Genomic DNA, 18,057 nt, shown 5'->3' with positions numbered 1-18,057 from the left:
TAAAATAATAACAGAAAAAATCTTCAGACAATATGCAACTAAATCTACTGAGATTTGACACTGATGCATGGAGATGATCTGATGAAATGAATGTGCTAACATGAGAAAGAAGTCGTCCATATACCGATAAGTCATTTGCTCATCTGGAACAAAGATACACAAAGTCAGTTACAATTTTACCAGAAAACACATGACATTTCTTAATGCATTTTACACATTTAAAAGGAAAACATTTTACTCATTCAACATCATGTCACCTGAATAACACTTAATACAGTACATTTACTCAAACACAACACAGTAAAAAGGAAAAGCATCAAATCAAACAGAATGTTAATAGAGGAAATGAGAACATCAACATTTTAAATATGATCCAAAGAGGTTGTGTTAAAGGAATTAAACAGTAGCAATAAAATCTACTATGGACATTCTAAAACAACTTTACCTTTACTTTCTGTTCATCTTTGGGTTCAGGTAGGCTGGCTAATTTTTTCTCAATGTCATCCAAGCATTTCAGGAGATCATCAGCCTGCCTCTTGTACTGATACCACTGGTGAGAAATTTCTAGAGCCTTTTTTCTTCTTTGAGACCTCAAATCCTGTTCATGGTGCAGATATTATTGAAACATCAATATTTATGTAGAGCACACTACTGTTTGTAGTTATTTAACATGATTTGAGTTGCTCACCTTGTACAGCTTAGGTTAAATTCATATTGAAAATGCTAAACATACAAATGAATGTTTAAACTATCTATTATGTGGAAGGACCCAAGCACTGGAACAACCGACTTAAAGAATTTTCTCTTGGCATGTTCAAACTTGTGTAGAAGTCTATTCACAGTTAATTGACTTGTAATGAGCTAACTAAATAGTTATGTAGTATATGTGAAACAATTTAATGCATAAAAAAATGAATTAATTAGATTTTGCACAAGCTTAGTTTGTATTTGACTTTGAAAATAGATAAAAGTTCTAAAATTTTTATCTTTAGCCTGAGTCCACCAACAAAACAGTTTCTATAGCCAAATCATACATTTGTGGTTTTACAATTCCAGGTAAAAGAGTTTCATAGGTCATTACTATTTTGTGATTAGAAAGATAAAGCCAGTCAGTCATCTTATAAATTGTTTCAAGTTATAAGTATAAAACTGTGAACACTGTTTATATATCTGCGAGCATACATGAAAAGAACAATTGAAATGTTAGAAAAATGCTCTTTTCTTTCAAAGTGTGTGGGTTGCAATCATCTTGATAAGAAAAATAAGGATGACTTGTTTAATAAATCATTGAAGGAGTGAGGATCAATCACCTTGGTCCTTACAAGCACATCCAATGTCTTCCCTAATCAATAGAATTCCTTGAAATGCCATCTTATAACTCGAGAAAACATAAAAGCTCTGCATATAGCTTTTATTCAGAACAGTAGCAATTAGGGTTTCATGTCCAAGTTTAACTTGAGCAAAATAAAATGATGAGTACCAAAGAACTGCTGAAATATTCATTGCATGTGAAAGCTTTGACCTTTGAAATCACTCATAAGGACTAGAATCGGAGCCACTTGTCATGTTAACACAGTTACTGAATTTTGTAGGGTAGACTGGTCTGGAAAGCAGAGTTGACAATTTTCATCAATTGCTTTTAGCATGCATATGCAAGGTTGATCTTGATTTCATTCTCCATTGTTTGAAATTAGGAATGCAAAATTTACTGCAGTTTACATTTTAAGCTGAATTTCTAAACCTCCTGTGGAGGTAATAAATGCCTCTGATGAGCCAGATGGAATGCTGCTATTTTCAAAGGCACCCAGATCTAGCCATGTGAATGAGAGTTGAGCCATGCCTTATTCATGACACAACTTACATATATACAAAGAGAAAGCACTTGGCGGCCATAAAATCAGAAACTGCCTTTATTGTCTAAGCCCAAGGTGATGTGTACTATTAAAAATTATTTGGAGACATTATGTAGATTTATCTACAGGTATGGTGGATAACCACTAAACACCACTGTTTGGTAGGACACTCATCATCATATGACCAGGGTAGATGCTTCTAAAAGCTGGGTCACAGTCAGAAGCATGTGAATTATACAGCTTTCTGATTTTCTGAGCACATTCTGGTTTGCTCTTACTTTTCCTTGAGGCTTTATCTATTCACTATATTTATCAGCAGTTACCTTCAGAACACCTGCTGGCCAATTAGACTTTCCTTGTGGATTCCTCGCAGGCACAATATTGTGTAATTACATTCTCAGCAGTGTTTATTTGGTTGTCTGATGATACGGGAAAAGGTTTTATCCTCGTATTTGCATATAGGATGTAGACTCCATCCACCTACTAGGTGGATCCACCTACACGGCTACTTAGCTCTAAAAGAGTGATTCACAGTGAAAAGCTCACTCGGCATTTAACAGTGTTAGAAAACCAGCCATACATGCAGAATAGTTAATATTGCAAAGCATATGTTCCCCAACTCCAAAAAAACGGCTACTGCGCAAAACTTTTCACATGTCCAGCCTCATCTCAAGAGCTTCCTAGATACTATTATAGAAGAATTGAACACACTGTTCTGTTCTTCCTGGATAAATCCAGATGAGTCACATGGGTACTTGAAAGCCATACATTAACACTGCTTAACATGAGTAGAGGCAATTCTTCTTCAAGGGAATTGAGATTATTTGCAAGGATACCTATATTGCTATATAAACGATATTAGACTCTTGTAGATGTTTAGTTAGTTGCAAAGAGTGGCTATCCTAAAGGAAAAGCTAAGTTCATTAAAAGAAAAAAAAAGTAGAATTTCAGGTCTTATTTAACAAGTATTATGGTGCCAAATAATTGGGCCTACATTAAAATAAAACCAATAAAGTAAAGGAAGCAGGAAGCCCAGGGGGAAACACACACACACACACACACACACAGATTGGTTATTGTGGAAGTTAAGCGGTTTTCTCAACACAAATATAAAATCAGCTTATAAGAAATAATGTATATTCCAAAAAGTAAATGTATAAATACTATGAATGATGTCTGTTAACATCTTACAAATAACTACTCAGAAAAAAAGCTTATTTAAGCACATTAAAAATAATAATAATTTTTAAGCAACACATCTTTGAAAATCAGATACCACTCAAAAATACGAAACAAAGCGAATGTACGTGAGTTGAATAAAAAAAGAAAGAGTTGAATAGAGGTGGGAAAAATAAAGATCTTATGGTGACTAAGATTCTTAAGCAGATTTTATTTATGCATTTATTTATTTATTTTACCCTACATTAAACACACACACACACAGGCAAGGTATATTATAATTTTAGCTCTAATACCTTGAGAGCATTATGTTTTGTCTGTAACAGCTGCTGTTTTATCTTTATTTCCTCTCGCTTTCTGTCATCTGTGATTCTTTGTTGTAAGTTGTCTCCTCTTTGCAACAATTCTTTTACAGTACCCTCATTGTCTTCACTCTGATTAAAAACAACAAGTACAGTCTTCATTTTGGTTTAAAAAAAAAGCTGTACATCGTTAGCAGAGATAATAAAACACGTTATTGACGCACACACAAAGAATTCAATTTAAAACTTTCAGGGAATGTTGTCAGAAGATACGTGCTCATGGCTTTTCCTTTATATGTTGTTCTTAAGTTTTAAAAAGAGTGAAGGTTCCTCCTGTCTAGCTCGAAACAAGACATTTTTAGAGGCAGATGAGGGAGTAAAGTACTTCATCATTTCACATAAGTCCTGGATTGCTATGAAAATCTTTTTTGGGCTTTGTTTTTAGTATAATTCTCAAAATCCAAAAGCTTGAAGAAGTGAATTAAGTTCGTCATTTTTTTTTTAATCTATATAAGAATACGAATGTGTGTGAGCTGGTAATAAGTCCTAAAGCTCGGACAAACTTTTGAGGAAAAATATTTTATTTAAAGGTACACTACTTTTTATCCTAAAATTTCTGTTATATGCTTAAAAATTCAATGTTCAATTTAGGACAAATATCAGGGTATTAGTAATTAGTGCTATATTCAATTGCTGCCAAATTTTGTAAATAATTGATTTCTAAAAATGTCATATGTACATATTACTTTCAAAAAAAAAGATCATATACGTAGTATTATAAAGATTGGAAAAATCGCTAAAACTCTTTCAATGTACATTTTGCTTGTTTTGACTCTGAAAACAATATTGTATTTTATTTACTTTGAAATACATTGATTTGATTAAGTGCTGGTATAATATAGGAGTATATGTGGTCATGTGCTTTTTCGCCTCTTGTTTCCTATGTTTCTTTCAACTCAGTATAGGAAAGCTTTCTACCAAGGAACTTCACTTTGTAATAGTATCCAAAGTACCCTGATTAACTAAATTAATAATAAAAAAAATTAAAAATTAAATATTTATGGGCATGTGTATATAATTCTTCATGATATTAGATGCTACATAGTTAAATATGCAATACATGCTTAAACTTCAACATACAACTGAGGAACTATTCATTTCTTTTAGAGGGGATGGGTTTACTATTATCTAATATTTGGCCATTAATAGTGTTATGAAATGTAGAGTATAATGTAACATAGATATTATATGTTTCTAGTCTGTGAAAGACTTTACTTATTTTGATATGCCTTTAAAATATCTGCAGCGTTTTCTAGGGCTGAGGACAAAAAACAAAAAAACAAAAACCCACTTGACTTCATGCCCCACACCAAGTAAGGGCTATAGGTCAGGACTGGTGGTCAGCACAAGAAGGGGGCACTCTTTTCCACCTCAGGGCCCTCTGGTTTCTTCTTTGACATGAGGTAGTAGTTGTAAATTGCCATCTTAGAAAGCCTCTTCTTTTTTTTTTTTTCTTTCTTTCCACGAGCTGTGGTGGCAGGCCACCAAACCCCGGACACGGGGAATACTGATTCAGGCAGCTCCAGGGAGTCAGAATTGGTATCAGTGGGAACGAAGACTCGTGGAAATAACTCTCTTATCCCTTACATGCCTATTACCTATAATCTATACATCACCTGATATTGTTTTCAAGCATTGTGAGAGAAGTCTCTGGCATGACACATGTCAGAGTCCAGCATTGACTGAGAAGTCTCTAGCAAGGTACATGTAAAGGTTAAGAATGCCACAGAGGTGATGGCTGTGAAAGGAGAAAAAGAGGGCAGAAGGAGGAAAATGTGTGAAAAGGTGAAAAGAGACGTGATGCAGAAATATTCAAGCCAGAGAGAAATATAAAAGACTTTTTGAAATAAATTGGGATTGATGGAGGATATTCTGAGGTTATGAATAGTAGCCCACATGGTCATATTTCTTTACTCCCAAGAAATAAATACCATGATTTTACACAAATTTTAGACATATACTGTACTACTTATTTAACTTTTGGGGAAAACCACCTTACAGTAAACATTGGTAAAAAATTTGTATATTGTGTGTAATTTCCCTTCTCTGAAATAAATGTTATACTAGCAAAAACAGGATTGGCAAAAAAGAAAAAAAAGTCAACCATGCATGAGAGTTGGGGTTTTTTAAATTAAATATCCTTTTTTTTTTTCTATTTGATTCTTTTTTTCCCCATTATATTTTATCCCCTGAATTTGAAATTAGCACAGGTCAAAACCAAATTGCTGAGCTTTTTATTAGAATCCATAAATCCTCCTACCTTACCATACCATAGTAACTTGCATTCATAATAAAAAAAATTTTTTTTAAGGATATCTTATATTTGTAATAAATCATTAGAATCACAAAATGTGCAAGGTGTGTTCTCAGAATTCATTCGGAGACTTGAGTTATCTAATTTCTTTCCAAATATTTATTCATTTTCACTCCTAGCTCATTCACACTTTTATCACAACCAATTTACCATATCTTTATTGAAGTCTTCCTCTTTCAGATTCACCCCCTGCTGAATTTCAGCCTCCAGTGGTTCAAGCAATTTTTGTATATCTGAGTTAAACTGCTCCAATTCCTTCAAAGGAATGGAGGCCTAAAAAAAAAGATAGTGCTAATTTAAATCAAAATTACTTTTTATTAGAAACATAAACCAAAAGAAATACATTTGTTCAACCTCCTGTTGCTAAACTAATGACATGCATTATGTTTTCGTATTATATTTTAGGAAAGTTTTAAAATACAACTGAGAAAGAACTTAAGGATGCAAATAAGGACAAACGGCAGTATTAAAGGTGAACATACATGCAGGATAGTGTAATTCATCGTTCTACGGTATCAACAAAAGTCAATTTCCATTGGTTTCACCGGGCTAATTTTTAATATTCTAAAGTTGAAATCGATCCTATTTAAAATATTCTGATATAAATACCATTTTGTAAAGCCATCTTATCAGAAATTGCCTCATTCATCAAATAACTGTAACTTCTGGTGGAAATGCAGAATTGTCACCTTATCTTTAGAAAAAACTACATGGAAATCTGCTCAGATATTTTTAAATGCCATTTTAGCCTGATAAAATTGACAGGAAGGCATGCTCTCGTAAGACAAACAACGTCATTAGCTTGCCTTACGAATGTTTTCTTTGGTGGCACGAGATAAACTCAAATGAATGACTCCAAAACACTTCACACAAAAAGATACTAATATATGTTTCCCAACCTTACAAACATCACAGAACCTTTAATTTTGAAATTTATAATTATCTTAGACTAAAAGCTTACAAATGATTTGTTTTTCTGAACAAACCCCTTGGAAAGTGAGGACTGAAAATCAAATATATTCCAAAGAGTAAAAAATAGCACCATTTAATTATTAAAGTTCAAATAGTTAAGAAAATATATATATATTTTACTTTATAGATCTTTACTCTGTATTCAATTTCTTTGCATTAAAACACTAGAAAATATTTTATGCTTGAAAGTTTTTGAAAACTCATATATGACATACAGAAAGTCTGATTTTCTTACAGAGCAAAGTTTTCCCAATTCAGGGACATCTCCCAGCGTCTTATGCCAAGATAATTGCATTGATCCAGTTTCCCACCTACTCATCCCCATCACAGGCCCAACCACAGTTTCACTATTACTTGAGTAGAGGACAACTTCTGGAGGCCAATAAGGATAAGCACTCAAGGAAACATCATATATCTACAGGTAGCCTGTTACTAATGAGAAAGTGAATAACCACATGGAAATCACCAGGACATGATTCTCAAGGCAATATGAATATAAACACATCTATTAGGCAGTTCTACACACCCCAGAAAAGATTTATATGGTCTTTTTAAAACTGACCTATTTTCAGGACTAGTTGGAAAATTCTACCACTTGTAATTTGAAATATCATAATAGGTTCTTGAATCAGTACAGACTGGTGGTAATGTGAATATGCTGAAAGGATGTTTCAGTCTCTATATTATTAGCATCCTTGTATATTTTACAATCATATATTGTTCAAAAAATTGTAAAAGGACAGAAATTAGCATGTGTCAGATTCTTAAGTATGATAATAATTTGGTGGCATTTTATATTATTGCTAACATTCAATAATAATATTGCAAATATTTAATAAGAGCAACTGCACTCTTGTACATGATTATGTGAATGTATGATGAGAGTCAAATAATATTTCAAATAACTTTTAATGAGTATTTAGATGTCAAAATAACATGGGTCTATTTGCAGCCAGGTTCACCTGTTTTCCTCCTACACCTGTTCCCTCTCTAGCTGATCCTCTCTTCACCTACTGAAATAGAGTAATTTCAAACACTCAAATGTGGCCTTCTGTGTCTCTTTCCCAATACTCCCTCCATATTAAATTGTATTATCTCCATAAGCGTAACTATAATAACTTTCATAATATCTCCCAAATCATCAACTTTAGCTGTAGCCTTCCTCTTGAATTCCACTCTAGACTCTTCATAGCCAGTCAATTGCCTACTTGAAGTTCAACTTGTCTGGAACTGAGTTCGTTATCTTTCATCCAAACCAATTACAACACCAACTTTCCTAGTTCTATTATTATAGGGCCATTTTCCTCAGTCATTGAGGCTTAAAACACAAATTATGTTCTTCCTCAATACCCTAACTATAATGCCTAATAAAATAATTGTCAATTCTTTTACTATTCCCAGAGACATCATCTTTTTCACTCCTCACACGGGTCTAAGGCAATAACCTCATGACAGGTATACAATCTCCTGCCTGCCTCACCGGTCCCATACCATCCCTGTGACCAGATAAATGCATTCCAAAGACATTCCTTACATCATGCTTTTTCTCTGCTCAAGAACCTTATGTGTCTACCCAGTAAAAGTAGAATAAGGTCCAAACTCCAGCATGATAGTCATGGCTTCCCCTAATCTTGGTTCCCAGGGACTTTTCCAACCTTATTTAAGTCCTTCCATGTAGGGCTATTGTTGAGCTCCTGTTATCCTTTCTTCAAAGCCCTTGGAATGCTTTCCCGAGTCTGGTGAAGAATGTAAGCTCCTGAATGAGAATGCTTGGATGGAAACTTGGCTCCACCATTTACTTGCTGAGGGACCTTGAACAAGTCACTTGTCTTCTCTAAGCTTCAGTCTCTTTACTTGTGCAATGGGCATAAGAAGAATGCCTACCTCACAGAACTCTTATGAAGGTCAAATGTATTAGAATGGTGTCTGGTATATAATAAATGCTGGCTGTTATTTCTCTCAAAATCTTACTGATCCATCCAGCAGATAATAAATGCTCAATAAATCTTGGATCTTATTATTTTCTCTCAAAATCATACCCATTCATCGGCTCAGTTCAAGACCTTCCTTTTTTGAAAACATACACTTTGAAGGATAAAATAAATGCTACCTGACATGGTAAATCTTGATTTTATCAAGGTATTTCACAAAACCATGAAATTCATAGGGCAAATATGGAGAAACTGAGCCTTCAATTCGGCAAAGTTGTATCATTCTGAATAATAAAACTTTTTGATTAATTACTCTGGATCAGCATTGAGGGTGGTGCCAAGGAGGATACCGAAGGGCTTTGTGCTTGTTCTGCCCTGTGCAATGTTTTCATTAGTCACTTAATTGGAGACACAAAAATACATCAAAGTCAAAGGGATGAGTTCCTCAAATACCCCATGATGATGAGGAGTCTGTCTGTCTTGCTTAACCTAGAGTCATTCCTGGTACATAGAAAAATAAAAGATACTCTATAAATAAATATTTCCTCAAAAAATAAGTGAATGGATGATTAACTTCTAGGGTAGCGGAATGAACATTTCAAAGAGCCCTTGAATGACCTGGAATTTTAAATAATACGATTTTATTTTACACAGTTGGGAAGACCTGACCATTCAGCATTCCATGTGTGGATATATTATTAACTTCTGGACGAATGCTAGCAATAACATGGTACCACCAGGTACAATAATAAAATAAGCAGATCTGGATAGACTTTAGGAGATACTATTACAAAATGAATAACTAATTATTCAAGCAAAATAATGCAAACTTAGACTTCATTAGCGGGATGATTAGGGTTCAGGTTTCCGAAACAAAGCCTACTCTGCATTTGTTAAAAAGACCATTATGTAGAGTAGGGATCTGAATTATTACACGTAAATCTGAAGTGAGTAATTACAGTCAATGAGTAGAAATTATGTAGAGCTTGAATTTTAGGTTAATATAAGAACAACCGATTAGCGTTGCCATTTTTTTTTCTTAGAAGACACTAATTTTAAAGTAGTGAGTTTCCCATCACTGAAAGTATATAAGAAGGGGCTGAATGATGATATATTAGGGCATATTTTAGAAATAAGACACTTTTCACATGGATACCAAACCCAAAAACCAAACCCATTGCCATGAAGTGGATTCCAACTTATAGGAACCCTATAGGACAGAATAGAACTGCCTAGTAGAGTTCCCAAGGAGTGGCTGGTAGATTCAAACTGCTGACCTGTGGTTAGGAGCCAAGCTCTTTACCACTATGCAACCAGGGCTCCCTCCCTAAAACTGTATTACCTTACATCAAAGCCTTTCCTCATTATCTATCATAGTGCTGCCTAATAGGAATATAATGTCAGCAGTGTTATGTAATTTAAAATGTTCTAGTTGACACATTAAAAAGTAAAAAGAAGCAAGTAAAATTTATTTTAATATTATATTTTACTTGACTATGCCCAAAATATTATTATATAAACCTATCACCAATATAAAATTATTGAAATATTTTGTATTTATTGTTTCATATGAAGTCCTTAAAATTCACTGTGCGTTTTATACTTACAGCATATTTCAGTTCAGAGTAGCCACATTTCAAATGGTCAATGGCCATATGTGGTTAGTGGCTACATTACTGGACAGCGCAGATCCATAATAATTATTATAACCATGATAGTGAAGAGAACTAACAGCTCATTATTAGTTGGAGACTTGTCACATGAATAATGTCTTACTAATATTAGCTAAAATATGAATGCCTTATTGAATAATTTGGAATAAATTTAGATCATTTTATGCAATGTTTTTTTTTCTCTTTACTAGCATTCTATTCTTTGTTTATGTGTAAATCTGTACTGTGTTGCAATATTTCTTATATATTTGAATATAATTTTATTTGGCTTTCAAGGGTTTATGCTTTGCCTCCCTAGGTAGATTTTTAATCTGAAAATTGAGACTATACCTTATATTGCTCTGTATTTCCCAGAGCAATAGAACAGTTTTTCTTTTGTTTTGTTTTTGATACAGAGAAGGTGCTGATTAACTTGACTGCTAGTTTTAGAATGACTAGTATATTAATTGAATTAGCCAGTGACCAGCTGTTCAACCTAAATAACCATAAATACTCAACCCAAACCCAACCACTTTGTCTATGTTTTTGGCCAGATCAAAGCAGGTATGTGACATTCATGTGATTGATACTCTTTGTTGAATCGCAAGAAGTTGGAAAACCTTAACAGCTTTCCTTAGGAGCTGACTGATTCACCATTAGGTTATGGCCATTCTAATATGGAGGACACTTTCTCATTTATTTAAAATTTTACATGTCACTCCTTGATCTTCATTGTCTTAGTAATTTGAAATGCATATAGAACTTAATAGAAAGAAATGCGTAATAACCAAGCATCTATAATACCTCACTTTTGAGTTCCCAAAGTTTAAAACACATAAGTATATAATGCCTATGTTTTCACTTCAGAATTATGATAAATGGTCTAAATCACTTGAAAACAATGGTGGATAAATCATCTTAATTATTGTGTAAATTATTTCTTTTGGCTTTAAAGAAAATATATGACCACAGAAGAACCAGAATCACAATTAAATCACACAACATTAGACAGTGAATGCCAGATACGTTTTAGAATACATGGAAAATAATCAAACAAAAGTTCTAATACTGTTGGAGAAAGTATATATACAAACATGGGTTTTGCAGGATTTATTTACTTACCCTTTTATTTTAAGAGCTTTACCATGACTTTTCAGTCATATAAAATACATATAAAGTAGAACATAGGGAAGTTTAATAGTCAAACAGATAGAAACAGACACAAAAGAAAGAAGAGACAGAGAAACTGAGAAAGACAACACTTTGTTTTTCCTTGATTTTTTAATGTTGTTTCAAATTGCTTAACAACTATTAATTGCTCTTTGCTGGATGATTTAAGGGTTAATGAAAGTTAAAGCTTTGTTAAAGTTTTAGCATTGAAGATGATTTATATAACAAGTAAACAAACAATAACACACTCAATTACAAACGGATTCATTCAAAGTTACTTAAATACATTTTATCATTTTTTAAATGTGAGTTTTCTTTTGGTTAAATATAACTTCCAACATGCATAGATGCACTGACATAATAATGACTGTGCTTACACAGACACCAAAGTAAACATTTGTTAATCTGGACTATGTAATCTCATCAATTGTAAAAAAGTAGCCACTACATTCAGATGACACTAAAATTTAAATAAAAAAAATAGTAATCCAAGTGCCCCATACTGGTTTAAAACTGGTTCAAATCAGTCTCCTCTATCCATTCTACAGCTCTGAAAATTTATTTCTTATCATTACAGTATTAATATGGAAAAAATAAGATAAGAATAATTCATGGAAACCAAAATGAATAAATTTTCAAGGATGAATAATACCCTACAGTACATAAAAGACAGACTACGGATATGATACAAAGAGTTATTTCAGATCATTCCAACTGTAGAGGAAAGAAAACTTACAGAGAAAAATCAGGGTACTGCAAAGATACCAACATCCATGCTAGAACAAAGATAATCATATAAAGTTGTTTGCAGATTTATTCATTATTTTAAAAATTAAATGATTCAGAATGGTGATATTTCATTAGTTGCACTCTTTTGATATTAGGTAAGGTATTGACTTGTCTTTGATGTTTGGATGCTTTGATGATGAAAATGTGGCAACTTTCCAAGTTTTTGAGGCTAATTAGAGAACATAACCCAGTACATCCCTGTTGAATTGGAGCCCATGAAACTGACTTCATTGTCATACATTTCAAATTTGGATCCAAGATATATTGGTTGGTTAAGATATATTGGTGGGACAAGAATCAGCTCACTGTCTTCTCTTTAAATATAACTTGGGATATTACTCTGTCTTGTGATTACATGAGTCTAGTAGTTGGTAAAAGAAATAAGAGAGAAAATGATTTAAATCTAAAGTATATGGTAGAGACATGGATAAATTAAAAGCTAATTTAGCAAAATCTTGGGATAATTTTTGGTAACTTCCTCTACATTCAGTTTTCTTTTTTCCTTCCTCTTTTCTCTCTTCTGCCTCCCCCTGCCCACCTTCCTCCCTTCCTTTTTTGTTCAATTATCTTTGCTTTTCATAAAAAGAAGTGTACTGCAATCACTGAAGTAGAGTCGGACATGTTTATACAAACACATAATAGACCAACAATAAATATTTGCTGACATTAAAAAAAAAAAAATAATACCCTATGGCCAGAGTCAGTATGGTGGAATGAACAAAGCTAACAGACTACAATATAAAGGTTTTCAATCATACTAACTGTGAGAACTTAGGCAACTCACTGGCTCTCTCATAAAACCAAAAAACCAAACCCATTGCCATCAAGTCAATTACGACTCATGGTCACCCTAAAAGACAGAGTAGAACTGCCCCATAGAGTTTCCAAGGCGTGCCTGGTGGATTTGAACTGCTGACCTTTTTGGTTAGCAGCCATAGCTCTTAACCACTACACCACCAGGGCTTCCAGCTCTCTCATAAAAAAAAAAATATATATATAGTTCCCTATAAATATGTGAATGTGTCTGGTCCAAAGAGTGATTACTTTTGTATCTGCTGACACTGACAGGAGGGATAATTTTCCTTTTCAAAGGAACACAATAAGGAATCACCAAATAGCTTTAATCATTTCAAAGGTCCTGCTCATCAGACACAGGTAGGTCTATCAAATGACATTGCTCAACAAAATCAATTACACATCTAGTACTTTGAAGGCACTGAAAATTATTACAAAAGAGTTTTGTTATCAAAGTTTCTACAGAATTAACCATGTTATAGGGAACGAATTACAAATATGAAAAAAAAAAGGTTTTAATGTTGAAATTTTGTTGATAGGTTCATTTTCTACCTTATTTCATTCTGTGAAATAAAATAAAGTCATACTATTATTTTTTAGTATTGCTCTCTTCCTATTACTTGAGACTTTTGACTGTAAATATTACATATTTAATGATCTATAAATTATGCAATACCTGAAGAACTTTACTGAAGTTTGCATCTATGTTATTGTTATAATTTATTTGTAGAAAACTTGTAGAAAGTTTTCCTAAAAATATATTCATATAACTAGAGTTACTCTACCAATTAAAGGATCATTTTCTCTTCTATTGGAGAAGGTATTAAATTAGAACATGATTAGAAATAGACTGCAAAGTGGAAAATATCAATATATTTGTATTGCTAACATTGACTACAGAAAATTAAGTTTTAATTAAAATCTTCAAATTCAACAAATCTTAATTTGGTGTTCTAGATCACATTTATAAAAGGTATCATTTATTTCCTACTGATGCTTAGGAGAACCAAAATATCTGTCTCAACTATCATTAAAGTGTTTATACATTACTTTTCACATGTAAAGCCACTATTTAAAACACGTTAGACCCAACCATGTGTCTTTTTTCTTTTATGTTCTACATTTTATGGGGAACTCACTGGCAATCTCATAGCCTTCTATAAGTATCTGAAAGTCTCTGGTCCAAAGAATGATTGGTTTTGCCTCTGCTCACACTGACTGGAGGCCAATAACTTGAAACTTTAAAATTATTACAGCATTCAAATTCATGAATATTTACATACATGATACCAGATTCTCCAATTTTCATGTTATAGTTCCAATACTGTATATTAGAACTGTATTCCAAATACTGAACATAGTCCCAACACTGATGCCAGATTCTCCAAAACTCTTGTTTCAGTTCCAATTACTACATATACGGTAGTGTGCTTGTGTGTGTGTGTGTATACCCAGCTACATGAATTTTAAGAGCAATTATCAAGGCCCATATGGAAATTAAAGAACATATGGTACATATATCCTTATAGCACATAAATGTTAGTAAAGTAATGAAGACAGAAAGAAAATACAACCACTTTTGGTTTGTGTCAATTTCAGGGCCAATATTTTAACATTTCAGTTTTTTAGAAAAGTGAAATATTCCCAAATCTCTTGGAGAAAACACAACCTAAGCAAATTATACTTATAAATTTTACTATACTATGTTGTAACCAAGTAAAATAATTGCCTATATTAATAGACTACAAGTCTGTGTAGACAAAATTCTTCTGAAACTAAGTATTCCAACTTGACAAATATATCTTGATGTGCATTTTATTAATAAAATTCATATTTCCTCTTCAATCAGTCCATCTTTTCCTGGGCTATCATATATAACAACTCATCTTTAGGCCTGTCTTCAATGTTTGTAGACTAGTGTGATCACTAGATCAACAGAGAAATTTCTCAGAAATGCAAATTCTCCAGCTCCCACTCCAGACCTATTGAATCAGAATCTCCGGGCATGAAGCCCAGCAATCTGTGTAACATTTCCTCCAACTGCACACTAAAGTTTGAGAGCCACTTCCTTTCCATTCTCATACCTATCCCTTTATTTGAGACCCTCACTGTCTCTCATTTAGACTATTGTGATGGCCTCCTTACCGGTTTCTCTACTTTGAGTGGAATTCACCTCACAACCACTATTTCAACAGTGCGTGAAAGCAACCATTAAAAACTCCTCATTGACTACTGAATTAAGCATAAACTATTAGTCTGGTTGTCGCAACCTCTCCACACTGTGTCTAAACCATCCTTTTCAGTCTCACCATCCACCACTAAACTGCATGCTCCATGACCTCCATTCCGTAAGCAAATTGAACTTATTCTCCATTAACACACTCTTTAGATTTTTTCTTAGATTTATCCCGAATTGCTACCTCCTCTGTATTGCTGGAGTGACCATGAAACTCATCCATCATGCAGTCTCTCTCAGCCCAGTATCCATGAACATGTCTTGCTCCATCATTAAACGGTAAGCTCCTTTAATCCATCATATCTTACCTAGCAAAAAAGACCCTACATGCCAAAGATTGTCTCCTAAATATAGTATATGGTTGGTGAGAGTTAATTCAGATTGCTCCCTTTTCCCAACCCTTCTTTCATTAGTTCTTTAAGATCTACCTCAAATATCATCTCCATGAAATTGGTGCTTCCTATCTCCAGCTTGGCTTCTGGGAGGATGGAGAGGATAGAGTTGCTCTATACGTACTATATTGCTAAGTGTAAGTAGACAGTTCACTTTTGTCTTACCATCTCCCTTTTTGCACTCTCTTTTCTGATAGCACCCCCCGCTACCATACTACCAAGTTCAGATGCCTAAAGTACAGAACGAGTTGAGAGAAGGTGTTTCTACCCATTGATTCTATCCATCGTACCCAGAACCTGGATGACACAAGCAGTTTTCAATTGGCAGCTAAACTAAAGGTTGCAGGTTTAGACCCACTTAGGGGTGCTGTGGAAGAAAACCCTGGTAAACTGCTTCTGAAAGATTACAACCAAAAAACACCTATAGAACAGTTCTACTCTGTAACATGAGGTTGCCCTGAGTCAACAATTTACTTAACAGCAGGTAATAACAACAGCGTAGTACACAGGGCTATAAAATTGTCTGATTCCTTCCATAATTCTGACCCTCTCCCATTAAAATTGCTACTTCCTCAAACTTATTTAATGAAGATTAGGAAATATTAAGCTTTCTCCAAGCCATCAAATATTACTGGATAAACTAAATGAAACTGAAAATGGTAGTATTTCTAGTTTTAAGGGCCATATTTGGGACAAGCAGAACTTCCAACTACTTAATAAATTGGTGTATTTGATTATCTGTAACACTGATCATTGCAAAGGAAATAGAAAAGACATGCCATGGTCTCTTGGTTCCTGCCCATTTCACTAGATGCCGGGAGAAATCACCATTTTATTTCTTTTTCCCCATCAATTTTTTGTCTCAACCCTCAAAATTGGGCCATTTAAGTGTAATATATATAATGATGGAAATAATTATCAATATTAATGATATTTTTAACCATTTCATTTCTGTATACTAAAGTTTTTTTTCCTTAATGTATGTTTTTACATACCTTAGGTTATTTGAGGATAAAGTAAGATAAACTCATCTATCTACTTTTGTAGATGGAAATAAGTCTCTGAGTGGTTAAGGGGCGTATCTAAGACCACACAACTAGTAATGGGTTCAGCTAGTATTAAAAGCAAATTTTGTGGCTTTAAGTTAAGAACTTTTCCCACTCACTATATTGCTCCTAGCTGATGGCTGAAATTCCCACTGCAGAGAACTATACTTCACTGGACAACTCTAGGCCAATGTGAAACCAGGCACCCAGTGCCATTTGCTTTCTGGGTTTTGGAATTTCTTGCCATGGACAGTTCTTGCATGAGACATACAGGTACTCAACTTTGTATTCTCCACCAAACAGTGAATGCTGGAATCGTCAGTGAGTTTTCAGGATAGATTTCACAAAAATCAATGGCCCGTTCCAGTTGATCTTTAAAAGGCTATCATGAAATTATTGTTATACTCAGTCTACGGTATGCCCATGTTTAGATCCAAATTACTTTCATTCGTTTATTTGTTTTATCATCCTACAATTTCCCTAGGTTATTCTCCTAAATGAAACCTAGACACAAACTCAACCATGGACAAGTCAAACACCATCCCAACTACTATACTAGGAGCTTGACTTTAGGTTCAAAGGCTATCCCTGAAATTTCTAGCACTTCCAGACTTCTACCCTATAAGCTAAGACACACACAAGCCATTAAGTAAAGTCTCTTAAATTCCTTATTGTATCAACAAATGATTACTGAACTGTCAAATTTTAGAACAGGGACGTTTGAGCTAATCTAACCTGTATGTTTCAGACAGTTTCCTACGAGCAGAACTCGTATCTCAGGAATTCCGTAATATAGGGAGGCTATATTTGAAATGGCAGAAATTCCCCATCTGTTACTTCGTTGTTATCCTTTTTTTTTTTTTTTTTGGTGGGGTGAGAAATTTTCCTTTTAAAAATTACTAATAGAGTTCAATCCCTGTATGTTACAAAGAGTGAAATGGAAATGCAAAGAAAGCACATGTCCTGTATAACACTGAAAAAGTTAGGCATAGCATTCAGTGTTCTACGTCCAGTGTTCTTTCTACTACATCATCTGATTGCTGGGATTACCTCATCATTAATTGAACATCTACATCCATGAAGATGCACTAGTGTTAAGCATTTTATGATTACAGCACATATTTATTTTTGTGTTAGTAAATAGATATTTCTTGAATAAATACCTTTCACAACCTTGTATCTTCCTGTGTTCCCTAGCACGTGGATTCTCAATTTCATTAGTTGATACAATAAGTAAATAAGCCGAGCATCATGTATGCTTTATATCCATGTTTATGGTTACATCATAATGATGGAAAATACTTTTCTCCTCAGAGCCAAAAAAATTTGAGTCACTATTTCACCCAGTCATCTTTCCTAACTTGGA

General features: G+C 33.7%; 1 protein-coding gene across 12 annotated transcripts in view; it reads right to left on the bottom strand.

Moving 5' to 3' along the window:
• Positions 1–18,057, bottom strand: part of DMD (dystrophin) — a 2,447,064-nt gene that overhangs the window by 1,367,774 nt on the left and 1,061,233 nt on the right. For 10 of the 12 annotated variants that reach the window (XM_049872854.1, XM_049872851.1, XM_049872860.1 and 7 more), the window contains 3 exons: positions 5,859–5,981; positions 3,329–3,466; positions 446–598 (listed from right to left, as the gene is read on the bottom strand). In XM_049872854.1, the coding sequence (XP_049728811.1) occupies positions 446–598; positions 3,329–3,466; positions 5,859–5,981 (414 nt within the window). The remainder of the gene's footprint in view (positions 1–445; positions 599–3,328; positions 3,467–5,858; positions 5,982–18,057) is intronic. The other 2 variants (XM_049872858.1, XM_049872861.1) reach the window with 1 other exon arrangement.

The sequence above is a fragment of the Elephas maximus genome, chromosome X (genome assembly GCF_024166365.1).
Source record: "Elephas maximus indicus isolate mEleMax1 chromosome X, mEleMax1 primary haplotype, whole genome shotgun sequence".
Taxonomy (NCBI): domain Eukaryota; kingdom Metazoa; phylum Chordata; class Mammalia; order Proboscidea; family Elephantidae; genus Elephas; species Elephas maximus.
The sequence above is the reverse complement of the archived record's forward strand: the minus strand, read 5'-3'. Positions and strand labels throughout refer to the sequence as shown.